Source organism: Lingula anatina, chromosome 6 (genome assembly GCF_051362555.1).
Source record: "Lingula anatina isolate TDL-2025a chromosome 6, LinAna3.0, whole genome shotgun sequence".
Taxonomy (NCBI): Eukaryota; Metazoa; Brachiopoda; class Lingulata; order Lingulida; family Lingulidae; genus Lingula; species Lingula anatina.
The window spans coordinates 3,925,161-3,946,449 of record NC_141772.1 but is presented as its reverse complement, the minus strand read 5'-3'; the positions used below and the strand labels follow the sequence as shown (position 1 = coordinate 3,946,449).

The 21,289-nt window shown below is 39.2% G+C and overlaps 2 protein-coding genes across 5 annotated transcripts; both read left to right on the top strand.

Moving 5' to 3' along the window:
- Positions 1 to 33: 33 nt before the first annotated feature.
- LOC106162385 (uncharacterized) lies at positions 34 to 8,708 on the top strand. Of its 3 annotated transcripts, none has more exons than XM_013539674.2 (11): positions 35 to 189; positions 1,120 to 1,236; positions 2,449 to 2,575; positions 3,029 to 3,201; positions 3,415 to 3,554; positions 3,707 to 3,907; positions 5,249 to 5,323; positions 5,554 to 5,713; positions 6,301 to 6,363; positions 6,534 to 6,821; positions 7,237 to 8,708. In XM_013539674.2, the coding sequence occupies exons 1-11, from the start codon at positions 162 to 164 to the stop codon at positions 7,428 to 7,430; spliced, it is 1,566 nt and encodes a 521-aa protein (XP_013395128.2). In that variant the 5' UTR covers positions 35 to 161; the 3' UTR covers positions 7,431 to 8,708. The 3 variants fall into 3 exon arrangements, with proteins under 3 accessions (XP_013395129.2, XP_013395128.2, XP_086870559.1); XM_087014433.1 differs by lacking the exon at positions 35 to 189 and adding an exon at positions 540 to 639; XM_013539675.2 differs by lacking the exon at positions 5,249 to 5,323 and having other exon boundaries at positions 34 to 189.
- Positions 8,309 to 21,124, top strand: LOC106162386 (uncharacterized). 2 transcript variants are annotated; one of them, XM_087014439.1, is made up of 11 exons: positions 8,309 to 8,433; positions 12,229 to 12,345; positions 13,806 to 13,932; positions 14,344 to 14,516; positions 14,731 to 14,870; positions 15,054 to 15,254; positions 15,917 to 15,991; positions 16,222 to 16,381; positions 18,619 to 18,681; positions 19,118 to 19,405; positions 19,887 to 21,124. In XM_087014439.1, exons 3-11 carry the CDS (start codon positions 13,811 to 13,813, stop codon positions 20,078 to 20,080), a joined length of 1,416 nt encoding a protein of 471 aa, XP_086870565.1. In that variant the 5' UTR covers positions 8,309 to 8,433; positions 12,229 to 12,345; positions 13,806 to 13,810; the 3' UTR covers positions 20,081 to 21,124. The 2 variants fall into 2 exon arrangements, with proteins under 2 accessions (XP_086870565.1, XP_013395130.2); XM_013539676.2 differs by lacking the exon at positions 8,309 to 8,433 and adding an exon at positions 8,863 to 9,638.
- The last annotated feature ends 165 nt before the right edge of the window (positions 21,125 to 21,289 follow it).

The window sequence follows — 21,289 nt, the reverse complement described above, 5'->3', positions numbered from 1 at the left end:
TGACAGAATCGCATTGTGACACGGCACTGCCTCGAGCGAATAATATAACACTACCTCATTCTGCAAATTGCCTCGTCTTACGAGCTCGATCTAGTTATCAATTCAAGAGTCGTTTTCTAGGTCAGCTCACTGTTCCGCCTGTCAGAGTGCGAAAACACAACATGGCGGAGACGAAAGCTAGTTTCGGAGGTAAGGTTTTGCTAGATTTGCACAGGTACGAAGTGAGTAGTTCTAGTAGAAGTAGTGCTTTTGCTAAACTTGTGCATTGAAAATATAAACAACCTGTATACAAAGGTTATTTTATTATTTCTCTCTTCTTCGTAAGTGCATGAATCAAAATTGCTGACTACCCTTGAAGTCTGTCATATCGGATGAAGGATATGCTGTCTCTACTGGCATGATTTGAAATCCTTTTATTTGTACAGAGATATGTGTGAGTGTGCTAGATGACTTAAATTCCCGATTGCTCTAGACCTCCACTCTACATGTGCCTCTCACAATCCATCGGGCAACGCAAATGTTGATTTTACTATTTTTAGTAATGCAAGCAAGAATCTTTAATACGAGCACGAAGTAAATGCTTGACAAGCGCCATTTGGATAGGAAATAAGGTGCACCGCGAATTCATACAGCTAGCTGGTATGTTTGTGGATGGGCGTGTACTAGCACGAAGTTACATGCGCCACGCTGTGCGTGAACGTGAATTTAATTAATTCATGAATTTGTGCACGGTTGATTGCTCACCTACCTGGGTATATACTACACAGGGCAACAGTATGTGTGTTTGCATAAGCTGTCCCGCATTTTGTTTGGCCAAAATTGATTTACATCACTTCTTATTTAGCAAGTGCTACTATACCATTAAGGTAAAGTGAATTTGATATATTTGATATCTGTGATCAGTTCAACATGGCCTCAATTGACCCTCATAAAGCAGCCAGTCTGGTATTTTATTACATACGTATTGGACAGGTAATACGTTGTTGAACTGTTATAATACATTAAGTGTTAATTTTCCGAGTAACAGTATTTTCCAATATCAAGGGCTTACATTTGTTGTTTCAACATGCAGACTTGCAAAGTCTTCAGTGAAATATAATGTGAATAAATGTATTTCAGTCCCCGAAGGGTGTGCAAAGGCCCCGGCTTTCCACCCGCCCAACATAGAACAGCTGAGGAAGATCGCCGGAGACTTGAGACTTGAGCTGTCGGACGAAGAACTCGCTGCATATAGAGGTACATGTATAGTATAAGCACACCCGCCAACATACATCCATACACACTCATACACAAATACACACACACAAACACGAGAGAGAGAGAGAGATTAGGAATGATTTACTGAAGTGCATTATATACCCAGTGCCTGCTTGCTTTTACACAGTCAACTGCCATATCTGCTCTGTGTCCATATCTACATAGTGCAAGCACGCGTGTTTGTCGTACCAGGCAATGTCGCTGGACTTAATCGATCAGCTAAGATAAAAAAACCCTTTTCGTGCTCTGCTTGTTGCTATGATACACCATGGCGGCAGTTCAGCAGTACTGACTAGACTTCCTGCATTTGTATTCACGACATGTTTTTCGTATTTTGCTGGAGAGTGGCCTGTGTGTGCAGCGCTTCTTGTAAAAATTGTAAGTGTTCCTGATATAGAGCTTTTCTTCGCCCCCCCCCCCCCCCTCGGATTGCATGTATAAACCTCCAGATTAAGACAGATTCACTATGTAACTTAAGATTCATTAAACTAGTGTTAGATGGTCTAAGACAATAAAAGTCATTTTTTTCAATATTACCAAATTTTGCTACTAAACACTCTGAAGGTAGTTTTTGAACACATTTAAAAAGGTAAAATGCTGTTTTACACACAGGAGAGGTCAAAAGCCATGGAACATTTTCAAAAAAAAAACCGTGGGACCCTAACCCAGGTCAATCAGCATTACAGGAGGAATTCCCAGCTAACCAGATGTGTCCCCGGCTCGGTGCTCTGCTCTAAACTATGCGGGTTAAGTTTTTTCTCAGGTTGGCATCACCGAGAATAGACTACCTGGAATACGGACTTGTTTCGCGAAAGTTGGACGTAACATTTTACATGAACAATACGTGCTGCATACATGACCAATGAATTTGTAGGCTTATTTTCTTATTTATGTAATTTTCTTAATTATTAGCACGTATTGCTTTACGTTATTAGTGTCAAGACTTTTAAAAATGAAAGATTATGGAAAGGTACAAAGGTAATAATGCTTACCCACTTTGTGTGTGTTCAAGGGGGGGGGGGGAGCATTGAAATTATACAACATTCAAAATACATAGCTTATTCATTTTCATTTTCAGTCTCTCAGGTAACACCCGGATCTTCCGATAGAGGTTGCAGTATTGTTCATGTGCACATGCGTGGCGGTTTTAAATCTTCTGCTATTACAAATGTTATATTTTTTATCGTTAAGAGCACATGCTCGACCTGGAGGAGGAGTATGGTATTCTAGACGAACTGGCAGAACCTACGCTGCCTGTTAAATACCCTCGAACTCCAGGCTGGCGTCCTAAGCCCGAGGACAACCCTTTTAATGGCTGGTGAATATTGCTATTATTTCACGTTTTGAAGGATCGATCAATACGGCTTTTATTTTAATTCAAGCGAACTATAGTGATACAATACTTGTTGGATACAACAACCTCCATTGGATGTTGTTTGACGAATATTTCAATGATACTTTTTTCTCCGTTATTAACACAGCGACAATAGTATGTTGCTTTGAATATGTAGTTTCTACAAAAACAGCATTGTAGTCTAGGTCTATTTTTAACACACTGTTCAATATGAAGCTGAGGTAATGAGGTCATATTGGAAATTGTCCTTTTTTCAACCAAGTTAAAAGTAGGTCATTGTGCATTTTTTGTGATTTTCACGAAAACATACAATTGCTCTCAGCACCTACTTTATTATTATTATTATTATTATTATTATTATTATTATTATTATTATTATTGAGCCATTTGTTTATTTTTAAATCATTTATTGCACAGGTACTGGCGTACGGATATTCAAGGTGCCCCCTCTGGGAAGTTGGCTGGGAAAACCCTGGGTATCAAAGACAACACGGCGGTGGCTGGGGTACCTATGATGAACGGGTCCAGGGTGTTGGAGGGCTACATGCCAGAGTTTGATGCCACTGTGGTCACCAGGATACTGGACGCAGGTGAGCTAATACTGTCTGCTCCAATTCCAACGTTCTTGATTTAGAAAAATATTTTGGCGGGAAAGTCGACAAAGACTTGCAGACGAAGATTTAACGCTGCCATATTTTGTTTAGCTTAACTGTGTCATATAGCTAGAGAAGATTTAAAGACAAAGCAAAAAGATGATAATAATGCAGTTAGAAATAACTTATTCACTCATTTTTATTGTTAAGGTGGACGGATTCTCGGAAAGACCGCGGTTGAAGATTTGTGTGTCAGTGGCAGCAGTTTTACCAGCAGCAAAATGCCAGTGTTGAATCCTTACGACGCAACGCTATCAACGGCCGGTTCCAGCGCCGGTAGTGGTGCCTTGGTAATGGTTGTGATAATGCATCTGTTATAGAATAATCTCTCTTTATATTTCAGAACATAGCAAAACAATAAATATTTTTGACATTTTTTTGGTCATGTGTATGTTTTGTCCATATGTTTCAAGTTTCGTTTTGCTCTCTCTACTTTGTTAAGGTTGCAGGAGGCCAAATTGACATGGCTCTTGGTGGCGACCAAGGTGGATCTATTCGATTGCCCGCCTCGTGGTGTGGTATTGTGGGGTTAAAACCCACGTGGGGTTTGGTTCCATACACTGGTATTTCAGTTATACACCCCTGTATTGACCATGCAGGCCCCATGACCCGAACTGTGGAAGACTGCGCCCTAATGTTAGAGGTAAATTTAAAGTTACACCTGGACTGCAATTTTTTAATTGTTATTAAGATGACCGTTGTAAAACAAAAATTTCGAGTAATTTGTTTTTTGGCCATCTGTGTGTGCAAATGTAGACGGTTAATGGATAAATATAAGACCCGGATTTTAGAGATGGCAGGGCATGCTCACAGATATACCATGCATAGCTACTGTAACTCTACGGGTTGTGAATTATATTTGATATGACTTTGTACGTAACAGGAATTGTTACTATAATTATTATTTTAATTCAATATGTCATTTCTTAACGAAGAAAAAACAAGAAATTAAGGGCGTATTCCCAGAGCTTTTAGATAGATCTATCCCCGCGGGGAGTCTCACTAGATTACTGTCAGATAATCCGGCTTAAATGTCCGTCCCGCCTACTACAAGCTGTAAGGGGGTAATTAACTTTTGTGCCCGCTCGGCTGACAGCTATTTAGCGTGAACCCCCAGGGAGTTAGGTCGATCTAAAGTAGATCGATCTAATCTCTGGGAATGGGGTCTAAGGGTAACCGTATTCATAACCGCTTTGTAGGAAGGCCGTTTGGTACATGCTTCAGTACTCTAATTTTGTGTAACCTGAAGTATAAGTAGTTATAATTTATATATGTTGGTGATAGAAACATTTGTCCGGGTTTGATATTTACAATCCGTTATCCGTTTATTATATCAAGTTTGTGATATCCGTTAAAGTCATAATAACTCTTCGTTTTGGCCAAAAATTGGATTTTCCTGGAAAAAACGGCAATTTTCCCGTACTTACCAATGGTCAACGACCCCTGCATTCAAAGTTAATCCAGGGTTTTTTTTCCTAAACGTACGGTTTTTTGTTAAAATCTCTGAGATTTTAACTGACGGAGCTCTCTCTGACATTGCATAGTCACTGGTGATCTACTTAAAACCGCGGAAAAAAGCAGACAACAACAACATTATGTAAGATTCATGAGATATAATCGTCTTTTTGTATAAAAATGCATTTATATCCACAATGTGTGTCATTCTGGGCTTTTCGTTATCCGACGCACTGTACAAAAACTCGCAACTTACGTCTGCGTCTGCATTAATGCGTTTGGCGCCATTTTATTTTGCTCTCGAATGAACGCGAGAATCCGCGTGACACCATTACGTCATTAGCAACGAATGCCTTGATGACCGGGAAGAAAGGCATCGAAAGCCCTATTGACCAGCACAGGTTTTAGTTTTACTACAATAACGGCCGTTTTAGTGGTAAAATACAATAGAATATATTTCCATGCGTTGTTTACAATGTATTTCATGCGGAATTTTGAATCTCAAAGGAAGAGTTATTATTGCTTTAAGGTGATCGCTGGATACGATGACGGCCTTGACCCCAGACAGCAGCCAAACATCGTGGTGCCCGAGTATTCAAAACTGGTATGTTTGTAGGTTTCACGCAAGTTGACCTCTCTATTGTTAGAATGTAACTTGATGATCAGTTTGGTTTAAAGGATGTATAATTCAGACTGTTTTAATTTTCTTTTAGGTTAATTAATGATTAGAAAAAATGGCTGCCTTTGGTATGCGCTGTTGTTTATAAATGTGAATCTACGCCCATCCTAAAAAAAATAACGAAAGTCAACCATATAAACGTACATTTATACTAGCTGAATGCAGACCTTGCGGGAATGAAAGTGGGTGTGGTCAAAGAAGGGTTCGACAAATGCCAAAGTACTGCCGTTGATTCCACCATTCGGTCAGCCATGAATTACTTTAAAGCAGCCGGTGCCAGTGTCGAAGACGTCAGCATCCCCATGCATATTACTGGTAAGACGTCTGAAAACGACGGAGGAACATTGGTCGATTGTTGTCAGTTTACAAGGAACAAATGGCATTTATAATGAGATACATTTGTAATTATTCATGACTCCATTAGATATTTAACTGGGTATCCCATAAACCCAATTGTTGGAATGGTACTGGAACCCAACAGTTTAAATGGTATTGGAACCCAATATTTGGAATGGCATTGGTACCCAATAGCTCAAATGGCATTGGAACTGAACCGAGGTGTTTTGCTCAAATGCCCCTGTGATCGGTATACTTTAGAAATCCACGTGTACCGGTACACTCTACGAGAATGACAGCTCGATAGCATGGCTGTGGCGTAAGAGAGTCACCTAAACGAAGCCGCGTCGCTCGACACTGCCACTTTACTTACATGGTATTCAACCACTAAATGACAGGAAGCGAATTTGTGGGGATCTCGTGAAAGGGGGTAAAATCCCGTGTAGCGTTATATATAGTTACATGTTAGCGCCTCCCATAGTGTATGGGCACATCTGTATCTCTAAAGTATACACCTTGGTAGAAGAGCCAAATGCATTCATAAGGTATATCGTTTTATTTCATAGGTCGGAATATCGCTGCACCAATTATATTTGAAGGGTGCTATGAAACCATGGTGCAGGGGGGCGGTAAGTTCTCACTCAAAGCAGGTGCTTTATTATTTTGAATAGCTAAATGTCCATAATGACATTAACAGATAAGTAATTGTTGTGCACAGAAGATGTTTTACATCTCATTTGGAATGTTTTGTATAATTAATTTTTTTTCTGAAATGACGTATGTAATTTGTTGTTTACAGCTGTTGCCTTCGGATTCCCTGGCTTTTACCCGACTACCATGCAACAGGCCACAGCTCGGGGGATAAGAACCCATCTCAATGATGTATCTCACACATATAAAATGGTTTCCTTGCTCGGAGAGTATACCAAGCAACGGTACAACCACATCCACTATGCTAGAGCCATGAACTGCGCACGACTGCTGCGGAAGGCCTATGACGACGCTCTCGCCAACTATGACGTACTCGTCATGCCGACCATCCAAAAGCTGCCACAGAAGCTACCGCCGAAGGGATCGAGCATTAAAGGTAATGATGATCAAATTAAACAAGCTTACAGAAGGAGGGGGATAAAACAAAAAATTGAAGAGTGAAACGAAGCAACTTTCAACTGTACCCGAGTTTTTTTCGCCACTACACGTACATGATGTGTACAGAGATGGCAACTTTTCAGGTATTGTGTCGTTTCGCTCGATACTATTTTCTGATGAAGGGAGAGCAACAAGAAACACACTAACTACTTTGTCCTCCCCTAAATTCGCCATTAAATGTAAAAGCAGCCACGTAGATGTTCAAAGCTTTTTACTGCTTTAAACTATGTTTCGACGCAATATTCTCTCCTTTTTATTTACTGATACTTACTAGTATTTAGCGTGGCTTAACCTATTTTAGATATTCAAAGTGCTATTTTTATTTTACGCATATACTTATTACTGTTTTTTAGAAAGCATCGAAAAATCCCTTGAGATGCTGTCGAACACGGCCCAGTTTGACGTCACCCATCATCCGGCCCTCAGCATCAACGTGGGGTTTGCAGATGGACTTCCGGTTGGCCTCATGATCGTCGGGAAGCACTTTGATGAAACCACCGTGCTGAAGGCTGCATACGGCTTCGAGAAAAAGCGAGATGAGAAGTGATTTATCGTCAAATTCAAAGTTGGTCACGAGGATTCGTCGATTTCTGATAAGATTGATTTTTCCAGATAATGAAAAATAAATATACAAGAATATTCAGATTTTTATATACTGCAAATATGTTATTCAGGCGCAGGTGAAATGGGTAGGCCAGTCCTACAAGACTAAGGACAGTTATCCTTGCCTTGGCCACAAAATATTCATTGTAACCTTGCGGTAGCTGGTGTATTATACCTATAACATAGAAATCACACTTTAGCTGATATTTTTGGAGCAACAATTCCTTGTGTATCAAAAATTCTGAAGAACGTTTTAGAGGATTAAGAATACGCGTAGCAACCTGTGGAAAGTTGGCTTTAGTTTGCGTAAAAATTGTATTTCATAAATATATGTGTTAATTTCTACATAAGTTGGAACAACCGATTTATATTTGTTGTACCATAAAGTTTAAGCACCAGCATTATTCTGACGCATTATATTAGCTTAGCTGCTAGCACATGTAAGCCCGTCGGATGCAAAAAAAATGCATCCGAACATTAACGAATACTACTTCACTCTGAAGATGAAAGAGACGGACAAGAGTGTAGCATGGTTTCATCTGATATTACAGCGCAGAGGTCCAGTGAGAATTATTGCACACACATGTAACTGACGTTGTCACTCAGGTGGTATCAAGGGGAGGGTAGATTTTGCCGACTACTCATAACAGTCAAAATCCATGCGCACAGCATACTCTTCAAAATCAAGTGGAAGCTTGGTGTCGCCTGCTACGAAAATTGACTGGTCACTCGTCTTTCTGTCGTGAATGGCCATTTATCGCTTATAAAATAAGGAAAGGCATGACCGGAGTTTGTTTTGCGAATGTGAAGACTGAAGCCTATATTGATGAAGGAGCCATGTAATATTTTCTACTTGCATTATATCTCACAAGTGATACCAGACATGATAAGAAACGATGTATAACATTCTTCTGCAAAATGGCTACCAATTGTCTCCAAAGCATCAAGTATGTGTTCTTTACCTTTAATAAGCCGCTTTGGTCTTTCACACTTGTTTCAAGGTCGGTAAAACCCTTTTGAAATGTAATGAAACATATTTTGTACTAATCAGACTACAAGAAGCATCTACCAGTTAGGATATGTGACAACTTAAGCCTACATATATATTTATTTAAAATAGTTTCTACTCACACTACGTGAAACAGATAATACTAAAAATGTATTTTTACCAAAAAAATATATATACCGGCGTATGACACACTTATAAAGATATAATACATGTAGTTTCAAACTGGTGAATTTTGCTTAATTTTAAAATTGTATCTGGCGGCCATCTTGGATTTTATGGACAAAATGGCCACCAATGGCCTCCATAACGGCAAAAATGAGTTTTTTGGCTCATAATTTAGTACCGTATTGATGGTATATAACAAAAAATAGCATTGAAATATATTTCAATAGGGGTTATCAGTGTCCATGGTTTTGCAGCTTTCACAGACAAATATTGTGAAATTCACTTAAAAACGCCCTCTTTGTCCTTTCAATTCACCTTCTATCACCAAAACAATATTAGAATTGACATGTGCACCTCCACAATAGTAAGAATCGACATATTACACAAATATGTAAGTCAAACGCTTCAAAAATCAACATAAAATCGCAAAATTATGTCCGCTTTCAGGATGGCAGATGGCAGCCATTCGGATTTGAGGCGCAAAAGGGCCGCCAATTGATTCCATAATGTCAAAAATGAGTTCCTTGTCCCTAATTTAGTCAGGTTTGATAATCTATACATCTTTATAGCAAAAAAAATAAAATAAAATAAAAAACTGATGGAAATTGATGAAATATTATATTTTGGTACCCAGTTTGCATTTATGCACTTATCAATAGAACGTGTCTCTAGGGATAAAAATTTTTCTTTTGGCCCAAGGAACATTCATGCCAAGTTAGACATTTGTACTACAAAATGCAGCGTTGGCCAATTTTGGTCCTAAACAAGCATACTATGTAACCCTGACAGACTTGTATTGTTACAAGGCACTGCCGCGAGCGAATGATATACTACTACTACCTTATCCCTCAAATTATCACGTCTTACGAGGTCGATCCGGTTTTCAGTTCAAGAGTCGTTTTCTAGGTCAGCGCACTGTCCCGCCTATCAGAGTGCGAAAACTGCACAATATGGCGGAGACGAAAGCTAGTTTCGGAGGTAAGGTTTTGCTAGATTTGCAGAGGTACGAAGTGAGTAGTTCTAGTAGAAGTAGTGCTATTGCTAAGCTTGTGCATTGAAAAGATAAAAAACCTGTTAAACAAGGTAATTTTATTATGCCTCTCGTTTATTTTATTATGTCTTCCTAAGTGCATGACACAAAACTGTTGAGTGTCCTTGGAGTCTGTCACTTCCCACCGGATGAAGAATGTGTTGTCTTATGTCCATGATTTGAAATCCTTTTATTTGTACAGAGATATGTGTGAGTGTGCTAGATGACTTAAATTCCCGATTGCTCTAGACCTGCACTCTACATGTGCCTGTCACAATCGGGCAACGTATATATGTTGATTTTACCATTTTAAGTAATGCAAGCATGAATTTTTAATCCGTGCACGAAGGAAATGCTTGACAAGGCCAGTTGGATAAAAAATAAATTGCATCGCAGATTCATACACCTAGCTGGTGTCTGTGCGTGCTCGTGCGCGTGTACTTTCACGAAGTTACATGCGTTGGCAGACACCGTAATTAGGAATGCTGACGCATGACACGTCGTGCTGCGTGAACGTGATATTAATTAATTCATGAGTTTGTGTTCACGGTTGACTGCTAACTTTCCTGTGTATATGTTGCACAAGGCAACAGTTTATATGTGTGTTTGCCTAAGCTGCCCCTCATTTTGTGTTGCCAAATTTGATGTAGATAGCATTTTATTTAGCTCGTACTTCCAGTGCATGTGCGTATATACTGATAGGTGAAGTGAATTTGATATTCCACGTTGTTGTTATCAGTTAAACTTCGCCGTAATTGATCCACATGAAGCGGTAAATTTGTAACCTCTCAATTTGAAAATTGTAACCTCTACAAGTACGCAGACGATAACACCTTAAGTGCCGCACACCCAGACTTCGATATCTCAAAAAAGGAGCTTGAATATGATGCAAAAAATGCTATAAACTGGTTCTCCTCAAATGAGATGGAAGCGAACCCTGAAAAATGTCAAGCTATTTTTATAAGGAAACAGCAGACAACCATAGTAACAAGCAATTATCTTTCAATGGAAAATTGATAAAACTAGAACCTTGGGTCAAGCTCCTTGGGGCTTACTTTTAACAAACACATCTCAGAATTATGTTCTAAAACAGCATGTCAACTAAACACTCTGAAAAGGGTTTCAGCTTATATAGATGTTTTAAGTCGGCTAGCCATGTTCAGGCACTTTACATTATCAAACTTCAATTATTGTCCGTTAGTATGGCACTTTTGTGGTGAGGGAAATATGAAAAAAATAGTAAAGATACGGGAAAGGGGTCTAAGATATGTCTACGACAACCACACATTTGCACCCCAACCTTTAATAATTACATATTTCTTTTTAGTTAATTTTAATTGTGTCACTATAATATATTAGCCTTATCGCACAATTAATTTTTATATTCCATTACAAAACATCCCGGTGACTCCCTTCGCCACATAAGTTTTCATGTAATTAGCAAAAAATGGCCCTATTTCCGTAGAATTATAAAAGCAGTTACGATGAGCTGTTAAATACACGTATGTTAGGTCCTGGAACTTTGCACTTGAACAGACTACGTCAGGGGCGGATTGAGGCCGTCTTCTGGGTCTTCCAGAAGACGGTCAGGTTTTCAACTTTACAATGACGGGTATCTAATTTTTTTTGTCGGAAGACGGTCAGAAAAGGAGGATGGATGAACAAAGATAATTGGGAACACTGTCAGAAAATATCTCTGGATCCGCCCCTGTACGTATGCTTGCACTTGAGGTTTACAAAGCTATAAATGGGCTTGCACCTTCCTACATCTCCGACCTTCTCCAGGAAAGAATAACAAATTACAACCTTAGAGGGGAAAAGACTTTAAATATCCCCATATTTAACACAATAACATATGGTAAAAATCCTTGTCACATCTTAGGCCAAAAATATGAATGATCTCTCAGACGAATTAAAGCAATTAAAGCATCAATTCAGATGTGTTTAAATCACTTTTAAGTCTTTGGGAAGGACCCAAATGCAAATTTAGCTTGTGTAACCTATATGCATTTAGTGAAACTGTGAAATAACACAACATGTTTACATGATTTTATGCATCTATACTACTGAGCATTGTATGTAGAATTGTTTGTTTTTCACAATTAATTAGCAATAAAATAGGTGTAGCATTTTGCATATTTTTCATAGATATTTTTTTCATTTACTTTCTGAGTAGATTTCATGTGTACTTGTATACTCCTAGTAGAAAGATTTCCCATTTACTATCTTACTAGACTGCATGTGTAAATATCGCATTATGTAGAAATGTTTATCCTTACCCAATCGGTGAATAGCTGCAAAGCTAATGTTTCCTTTCAATGTATACCCGATGAAATATAATTTATTGTATTGTATTGTATTGTAATGTATTGTCGTTGTCTGGCATTTTATTAGCTAGGGGATATATGGTTGAGCTGTTATAATACATGAAAGTGTTAACTTTCCGAGCATTTTGCAATAGCAATGGCTTACATTTTGTGCTTCAGCAGATAGAATTGCAGTTTTTTCTGAAATAAAATGTAAATAAATGTATTTCAGTCCCAGATGGGTATGCCAAGGCCCCGGCCTTCCACCCGCCCAACATAGAACAGCTGAGGAAGATTGCTGGAGACCTGGGACTTGAGCTGACAGACGAAGAACTCACTGCATATAGAGGTACATGTAAAGGATAAGCACATGCGCCAACATACATCTATACGCACTCATGCACAAGTACAAGCACACTAACATACGCCTGCACACACACACACACGCGCGCGCGCGAGAGAGAGAGATTTGGATTAATTTATTGACGTGCATCATATATACAGTACCTTCCTGCTTTTGCGCAGCCAACTGTCATATCTGCCCTGTGTCCACATCTGATTAGTGCACGTACACGTATTTGTCATAGAAGGCAATACAGTCGGCTTATCAATCAGCTAAGATAAAACCCCTTGCCGTGCTCTGCTTGTTGCTATGATACACCACGGCGTCAGTTCAGCAGTACTGACTAGACTTCCTGCATTTGCATTCATGACATGTTTTTTGTATTTGCGCGAGAGGAGCAGGGTGATCAGAGCTTCCTGTGAAATTGGAAGTGATCCTGATATAGACCTTTTCTTCCCTCCCCTTCCCCAACCCTATTGCATGTGCAAACCTCCAGATTAAGAGAGTAAATTAAGTTTCATGCAGATAGTTGTAGTCTTAGGGTGTATTCCCAGAGATTTAGATCGATCCAGGGATTAAGATTTAGATCGACCTAACTCCCTGGGGGTTCACGCTAAATTGCAGTCAGCCGAGCGCGCACCATAGTTAATTACCCCCTTACAGCTTTTAGAAGGCGGGACAGACGCTTAAGCCGGCTAAGCCGACGGTAATCTAGTGAGACTCCCCACAGGGATAGATCGATGTAAAGTCTATGGAAATGGGGTCTTAAACAAGAAAAGACAATATTTTTTCTCAATATTTTTAACCACATTATGTTTCTTATTACTCTGAAGGTAGTTTTTTTTAACACGTTCAAAAAGGTAAATGTTGTTTTGCACACAGGGGAGGTCAAAAGCTATTGGACATTTTCAAAAATACCGTGGGACCCAAACCCAGGTCAATCAGCATTACAGGAGGAATTCCCAGCTATCCAGATGTGTCCCCGGCTCTGTGCTCTGCACTAAACTATGCAGATTAATTTTTTTTAGGTTGGTGACACTGAGAATACACTACATGGATTACGGACCATCGTTTCCTCGAAGAACTTTTAAAAGAAAAGTTGGTCGTTACATTTTACATGAACAATACCTGCAGCACACATGCCCAACGAATATGCGGTTTTTAATTGTGTAATTATCACGCATTGTTTTACGTTTTAAATGTCGAGAGTTTTAAAAGTGAGAGCTTATGGAAAGGTGCAGAGGTAATATAGATAACCCATTTTGTGCGTATTCAAAGGGGTGGGTGGGGAATAGCACTGAAATTATACATCTTTCAAAAAACATAGCTTATTCACTTTCAATTTCAGTCTCTCATGCAGGTAACATCCTGGACCTTCCAATAGAGGTTGCAGTATTGTCCATGTGCACATGCGTGGAGGTTTTAAACCTGTGCTATTACAAATGATATATTCTTTCTTCATTAAGAGCACATGCTCGACCTGGAGGAGGAGTATGGTATTCTAGACGAACTTGCAGAACCTACGCTGCCTGTTAAATACCCTCGAACTCCAGGCTGGCGTCCTAAGCCAGAGGACAACCCTTTTAATGGCTGGTGAATATTTTTATTATTTCACGTTGTGAAGGATCGATTTGATTTTAGTGTACTATAGTGATTCAATACTTGTTGGATGAACAACCTCCATTGGGTGATGTTTGACGAATATTTCAGTGCTCCTTTTTTCTCCGTTTATTCACACAGCGCCAATAGAATGTTGCTTTGAATATGTAGTTTCAAAGATGGCATTGTAATCTAGGTCTATTTAACACATTTTTCAATATGAAGCTGAGGTAATGAGGTCATATTGGAAATTGTCTTATTTTCAACCAAGTTAAAAGTAGGCCACTGTGCATTTTTTGTGATTTTCACTGAAACATACAATTGTTCTCAGCACCTACTTTAATATTATTATAATTATTATTTTTATTGAGCCATTTGTTTATTTTTTAATTATTATTTGAACAGGTATTGGCGTACGGATATTCAAGGTGCCCCCTCTGGGAAGTTGGCTGGGAAAACCCTGGGTATCAAAGACAACACGGCGGTGGCTGGGGTACCTATGATGAACGGGTCCAGGGTGTTGGAGGGCTACATGCCAGAGTTTGATGCCACTGTGGTCACCAGGATACTGGACGCAGGTGAGCTAATTACTGTCTGCTACATTTCCAACCCTCTTGATTTGGAAAAATATTTTGACGGAAAAGTCGACAAAGACTTGCAGACAAAGATTTAACGCTGCCCTATTTTGCTTAGCTTAACCGTGCCATATAGCTAGAGAAGCTTGAAAGACAAAGCAAAAAGATAATAATAATGCAATCAGAAATAACTTATTCACTCATTTTTATTGTTAAGGTGGACGAATTCTCGGAAAGACCGCAGTTGAAGATCTGTGTATCAGTGGCAGCAGTTTTACCAGCAGCAAACTGCCAGTGTTGAATCCTTACGACGCCACGCTATCAACGGCGGGTTCCAGCGCCGGTAGTGCTGCCTTGGTATTGGTTCTGATAATGCATATTCTCCAGAATAATTTTCTTCTATGAAAGAACAATACATTTTGTGCCTTTTTAAATTTGTCATCTATATGTGAATTTTATTTTATTTTCCTCATATCTGGCAAGTTACGTTTTTCTCTCCCTTACAGTGTATTTCTGGTATTTTTCTCTCTACCTCCTAAGGTCGCCGGAGGTCAGATAGACATGGCTCTTGGTGGCGACCAAGGTGGATCTATTCGATTGCCTGCCGCATGGTGTGGTATTGTGGGGTTAAAACCCACGTGGGGTTTGGTTCCGTACACTGGTATTTCAGTTATACACCCCTGTATTGACCACGCAGGCCCCATGACCCGAACTGTGGAAGACTGTGCCCTAATGTTAGAGGTAAACTAAAAGCTACACCTGACCTGCAATTTTTAATCGTTGTTAACATTACCGTTGTAAAACACATTTCGACTAATTTATTTTTTGGCCCACTGTTTGTGCAAATGTAGACTGCTAATGAGTAAATATAAGGCCCGGGCCCCGTATCTCGAATGCATCGCGTATTGCGAATCGCTAATAGAAGCTACAATGTATGATATGGGACGAGTATGGGCGAGTTATGGAATCGAGAAGCTTGCACACGTGCGCAACATAGGAACCTTTCGAGATACGGAGCCCCGGATGTTAGAGATAGGCAGGGCATGCCTACAGATATTCCGATCCACGCAAGATAACTGTACCTCAAAGGGTTGTGAATCATATTTGATATCAGTTTGTACGTAACGGGTAGTTTTTTTATTATCTTTACTAGCATATGATCATTTTCTCAACAAAAGAACAAGAAATTAAGGGTTACCATATTCGTAATCGCTTTGTAGGAAGGTTGTTAGGTAGATGGTTCAGAAAGACGATTATATACAGTGCAGTTTGTACTATTATTTCGTGTAACCTGAAGTTAAGCAGTTATGATTTTTATATGTTGGTTATAGAAACATTTATCCGGGTTTGATATTTACAATCCGTTATCCGTTTATTATATCGAGTTTACGATTTCCATTAAGGTAATCGCTGGATATGATGACGGTCTTGACCCTAGACAGCCGCCAAACATCGTGATGCCCGAGTATTCAAAACTGGTATGTTTGTTTGTTTTCACACAAGTTGACTTATTTATTGTTAGAATGTAAATTGATGATCAATTTGGTTTAAAGGGAGCATAATTCAAATTGTTTTATTTTTCTTTTATGTTGATAAATGATAAGAAAATATGGTTGCATTTGGTATACTTGTTGCTTATAAATTTGAAAATGTGTCCATTCTTTATAAAACACTGAAAGTCACTAATCCATATTTACATTTAATAAAGCTGACTTCAGACCTTACGGGCATGAAAGTGGGAGTATTAAAAGAAGGATTTGACAAATGTGAAAGTAGTGTTGTTGATTCCACCATTCGGTCAGCGATGGATTATTTTAAAGCAGCCGGTGCCAGCGTGGAAGACGTCAGCATCCCCATGCATATTACCGGTAAGACATGTGATAATGACGGAGGAACATTGGTCGATTGTTGTCAGTTTACAAGGAACAAATGGCATTTAAAATGAGCTACATTTGTAATTATTCATGACTCCATTAGATATTTAACTGGGTATCCCATAAACACAGTGGTTGGAATGGTACTGGAACCCAACAGTTTAAATGGTATTGGAAGCCAATATTTGGAATAGCATTGGTACCCAATAGCTCAAATGGCATTGGAATTGAGCCGAGGTGTTTTACCCAAATGCCCATGTGAGCGGTATAGTTTAGAAATCCACGTGTACTGGTACACTCTGAGAGAATGACAACTTAATTAACTATAGTGTAAGAGATTCGCCTAAACGAAGCCGCCGCACTCTACACTGCCACTCACATTGTAATTAACGTCACTCAACAAAAGGGGGTGAATTCGTGGGGAACTTATGAGAGGAAAGAAAAGTCTATGTAGCGTAGATAAGTGCTAGGCCCTGTCATAATGTATGGATATATACAGACTTGACATTTAATATGGAATATTTCAGTTTCGAAGGTATGCCTAGGTAAAAATGCATTCTTTTTTCAAAAATCTCCGATCTCATATAAGATATGTGAATGGAGAAGTCTGTAGTCAGGTGTGTCACTTCCAATTAACTGAATACCAGTTTTGTTGCGCTGCTGCATTATGTAATATGCAGTGATTTAATTGGGTAGTGCACCTTTGTGCAGGTCAAAGTTTGGCTTTGGCACAGCATGGTTCTGTCAAAAAAGTATCAATATGTCGACAACTACTGCATTGAAGAATTTGAAATTTTGCATGCAAGTGGTCGGTTTTGCAAGGTGTAAAATGAGCTATGCAGTGCTCTGCAAATTTGTTAATCTGTGGCAGAATGGCGCGAAAAAGTCAGACATTGCCAGAGAGATAATTGTGCCAAACGAAACGGCTCGCACAGTTTTATAGAGTAATGCCCAGACTGATGTACCTACACACAGGCCAAACCTAATGTATTGAAATCTTACCACCAGGGTACAGGACCCACTGTCTGTCGGGATATGCTACTGCAACTAAACAAAAACCACCCAGTCCGTTCAGAATGAGGGGTAAATTGTCACCAAAACGCATTTTTCAAGGCCCTTAGCGAACACCAAACTGGTTTTAGCTGGTTAGAATGCCAGACGCCCTCAGGGGAACCCACAGTAAACAGCAAAACATCGTTGTATGTTTCTCTAATGAATTGGGGACCTTGACCGTTTCTGAGTTGAACACTGAAACCTCGTGGCTTTCTTTATTGAGGTTAGATTTCACTTGTACCGCTCAACTAGTCAAAACAGAGTTTACAGACATCCAGAAGAGGCCAACGACTAAGCGTGTGCCGCGTCTAAAGTGACTAAGGTCATTAATAGCGTCAGTAATTGGAATGGATACCACATTGGTGCCAAAACGCCAATGATGGTCATCCACGAAAACCTGAACCAGATAAAATAAAGGAATAATCTGGGAACCACTTGACTATCATTTGATAGGGGGCACCTTAGGAACAATTTTAGGTTGCACAGTGAAATTGCCGGTACACACAGAGCACTTTTAATAGCAGATTACTTACAGAACCAAGGGAATGAGAAGCTACCTTGGTAATCAAAATCGCAATATTTAAACCACATAGACAATATGTGGGTAGGTCATTATTAGCCGAATCAATGGCATACATGTCCTACAACAAAACTGGACCAAATTGGACAGATTTTGACCGGTGCCCAGAATGATATTCCAGATTGAACTCTAAAAACCTAACCCAAGGAATGCCTTGCCACTTGAGAGCTCTGGTAGCAGACAGAAGAGGTCAAGCGTAATAGCGACTGTTACTGTGACTAGACACTGACATGGGGGTTCTTTGTGAGTCGTGTAACTCTTTTACAAAAATAATTAGGAAAATATGGAGATCCAAATTATCTCTTTTAATTGTTGTCGTATGACATAGAACAGACAATGTCTTTTTCTTTGTTTCTCTGGCGAATTCCATTAATGAACTGATGTCACAATGATATCAAAGAGATAATTAAAAGTTATTAAAACACGATTTTAATCCTCATTTTCATTTACCAGTCAGCAAAATAGGAAAAACTGATGAAAAATGATTTGGAAAAAAATATTCCATATTAAATGTCAAGTCTGTATGTACCTCTAAAGTACACCCCTTGGTGTGAGAAGAATCAAATGCATTCATGAAATATATCGCTTCATTTCATAGGTCGGAATATCGCAGGACCAATTATATTTGAAGGGTGCTATGAAACCATAGTGCAGGGGTGCGGTAAGTTCACACTCAAAGCAGGTACTTTATTATTTTTGATTGCTGAATGTACATAATGAAATTAACAGTTAAAGTAAAGGTTGAGTATAGAATGTTTTATATCCCACTTTGAATGTTTTGTGTATATAAACATGTTTGTTATTTTAAAAAATTAATGAATTTTGCCAAAATATTTAAAACTAAGACAAACCTTTTGTGATTTTTTTTTTTTTTTTTTTTTTTTTTTTTTTTTTTTTTTTTTTTTGCTCATGTAATAATTTATCTACGCGAGCATATAGTATGTTATGGCAAAATGCTGGAGTGACGTGTGCAAAATCTATCACAGCCTGGTAAAACATAATCTTTGCTCCAAATAAATGTCTAAAATGATTAGCAACAGCAACACTTTATTCTAAAGTATTTTCTCAAAATGGCGTATGTAATTGGTTGTTTACAGCTGTTGCCTTCGGATTCCCTGGCTTTTATCCGACTACCATGCAACAGGCCACAGCTCGGGGGATAAGAACCCATCTCAATGATGTATCTCATACACTGAAAATGGCTGCCTTGCTCGGAGAGTATACCAAACAACGGTACAACCACATCCACTATGCTAGAGCCATGAACTGCGCACGACTGCTGCGGAAGGCCTATGACGACGCCCTCGCCAACTATGACGTACTCGTCATGCCGACCATCCAAAAGCTGCCACAGAAGCTACCAGCGAAAGGATCGAGCATTAAAGGTAATGATGATCAAATTTAACAAGCTTCCAAAGGAGGGGGGGGGGTGTAAACAAAAAATTGCAAAGTGAAACGAGGCAAATTTTAAACTGCAGGAGAGTTTGTTTGTTCGTTTTCGTCATTACCTGTAGCCTACATCTAGGGTAAAGAGATGTCAACATGTCAGGCATTTTCTCATTTTGCTCGGTACATTTTTGATGAGGTGAGAGGAACAAGAGGCACACTAACCTTAAAATTGAAGGGAGGGTGACGTCATGCGACGCTACGTCCTCTCCTGATTTCGCCACTGGGTGTATAAGAAACCACGTAGTCGTTCAAAGCGTTTTACTGCTATAAAATGTTTCGCCACTATAGTCTCTACATTATATTTATAGATTCTACATGCTCTTTATTGCGGCTTAACCCATTTCAGGTATTTAAATGCTTTTTGCGAAATTACCGAAATATTTTTCCTTCTATGCATATGGATATTACTATTTTTAGAAAAAATCGAAAAATCCAATGAGACGCTGTCGAACACGGCCCAGTTTGACGTCACCCATCATCCGGCCCTGAGCATCAACGCGGGGTTCGCAGATGGACTTCCGGTTGGCCTCATGATCGTCGGGAAGCACTTTGATGAAACCACCGTGCTGAAGGCTGCATACGGCTTCGAGAAAAAACGAGATGAGAAATGATTTATCGTGTAATTCAAAGTTGGTCACGGGGATTCGTCGACTTCTGAAAATGTTGACTTTTCCAGATAATGAAAAATAAATATAGAAATATTCAGATTTTTATATACTGCAAATATGTTATACAAGCTGAGGTGCTAGCCCATGTTAGCACGTCGGTTGCAAAAAATATGCATCCGAACATGAACGAATGCTATTTCACTCTGAAGTTGAAAGAAACTGACAAGACTGTAGCATGACTTCATCTGATATAACAGCGCAGAGATCCAACGAAAATTATTGCACATAATTGACGTCATAACTCAGGTGGTGGCATCTGGCGGAGGCTAGGCTTTGCCGACTGTTGATAACAGTCAAAATCCATGCTCACAACATACTCCCCAATATCAAATGGAAAATTGACTGGTCACGGCGTCTCTCTGTCGTGAATGGCCATTTATCGCTTATAAAATAAGGAAAGACGTAACCGGAGTTTGTTTTCAAACTAAAATTGCCTTCAGGCGTTTGAAAATATCCTCTATTCAGTGATCTAATGCAAAGCTTGTCGCAACTGAGGCATTTAACTGTACCAAATGAAAGCTTATCTGTAACTGATGTTAGTCTTGTCATGGAACATCTAGCAGTAAAAAACTGTTTTAAGCAATCTGAATAAGTACATTTTGTTTTTATAACATTTTCCAAAATTACATAACTGAACTGAGAAGAATTCCACGCTTTCCTGCAGGGGATTCCTCCAAGTCACCTCCTCCTGTAGTGACACTGTTGTAATGAGGTTGTTAAGTTTTAGGTGTACGCAGTATCCCTGTCGACGTGATCTCCTCACGCACTTTTATAAAAACAGTAGTAAGAGTCATGTCATAAGACAGAGCTGGATAAATATACATTTACCCTTCTCATGCTGTATATTTACATGTAGATGGCCCTAAATATGCATATATGACATTGAAGTGGAAAATTAAATTTCCACGTCTCCCATTTCCTTTTGCACTGTGAAACACTGGAAACCAACCCCCACACGCACCCAAATAAATACAAACATAGTTCTTACTATTGCGTTAATTTAATAGCTTAAGGAGAGCATCTCCGAGGTGACTACGCTAACAACAAACGCTCTTCACTATATCACAGTCTAAACAAGGTCCAAAGTTTTTGTCCGTCAGAATAGAGCAAGCAAGGTATAGGTTAGAACTTGGACATAATAACGTTATTATG

Excerpts from the sequence above, each read along its gene's own strand:
- LOC106162386 (XM_013539676.2), top strand. The coding sequence starts at position 9,611 with ATGGCGGAGACGAAAGCTAGTTTCGGAG. Across the intron at positions 13,933-14,343 it reads GACAACCCTTTTAATGGCTG|GTATTGGCGTACGGATATTC; the intron begins GTGAATATTTTT and ends TTATTTGAACAG. Across the intron at positions 15,992-16,221 it reads TGCCCGAGTATTCAAAACTG|CTGACTTCAGACCTTACGGG; the intron begins GTATGTTTGTTT and ends CATTTAATAAAG.
- LOC106162385 (XM_013539674.2), top strand. The coding sequence starts at position 162 with ATGGCGGAGACGAAAGCTAGTTTCGGAG. Across the intron at positions 5,324-5,553 it reads TGCCCGAGTATTCAAAACTG|CTGAATGCAGACCTTGCGGG; the intron begins GTATGTTTGTAG and ends CATTTATACTAG. Across the intron at positions 6,364-6,533 it reads AACCATGGTGCAGGGGGGCG|CTGTTGCCTTCGGATTCCCT; the intron begins GTAAGTTCTCAC and ends TGTTGTTTACAG.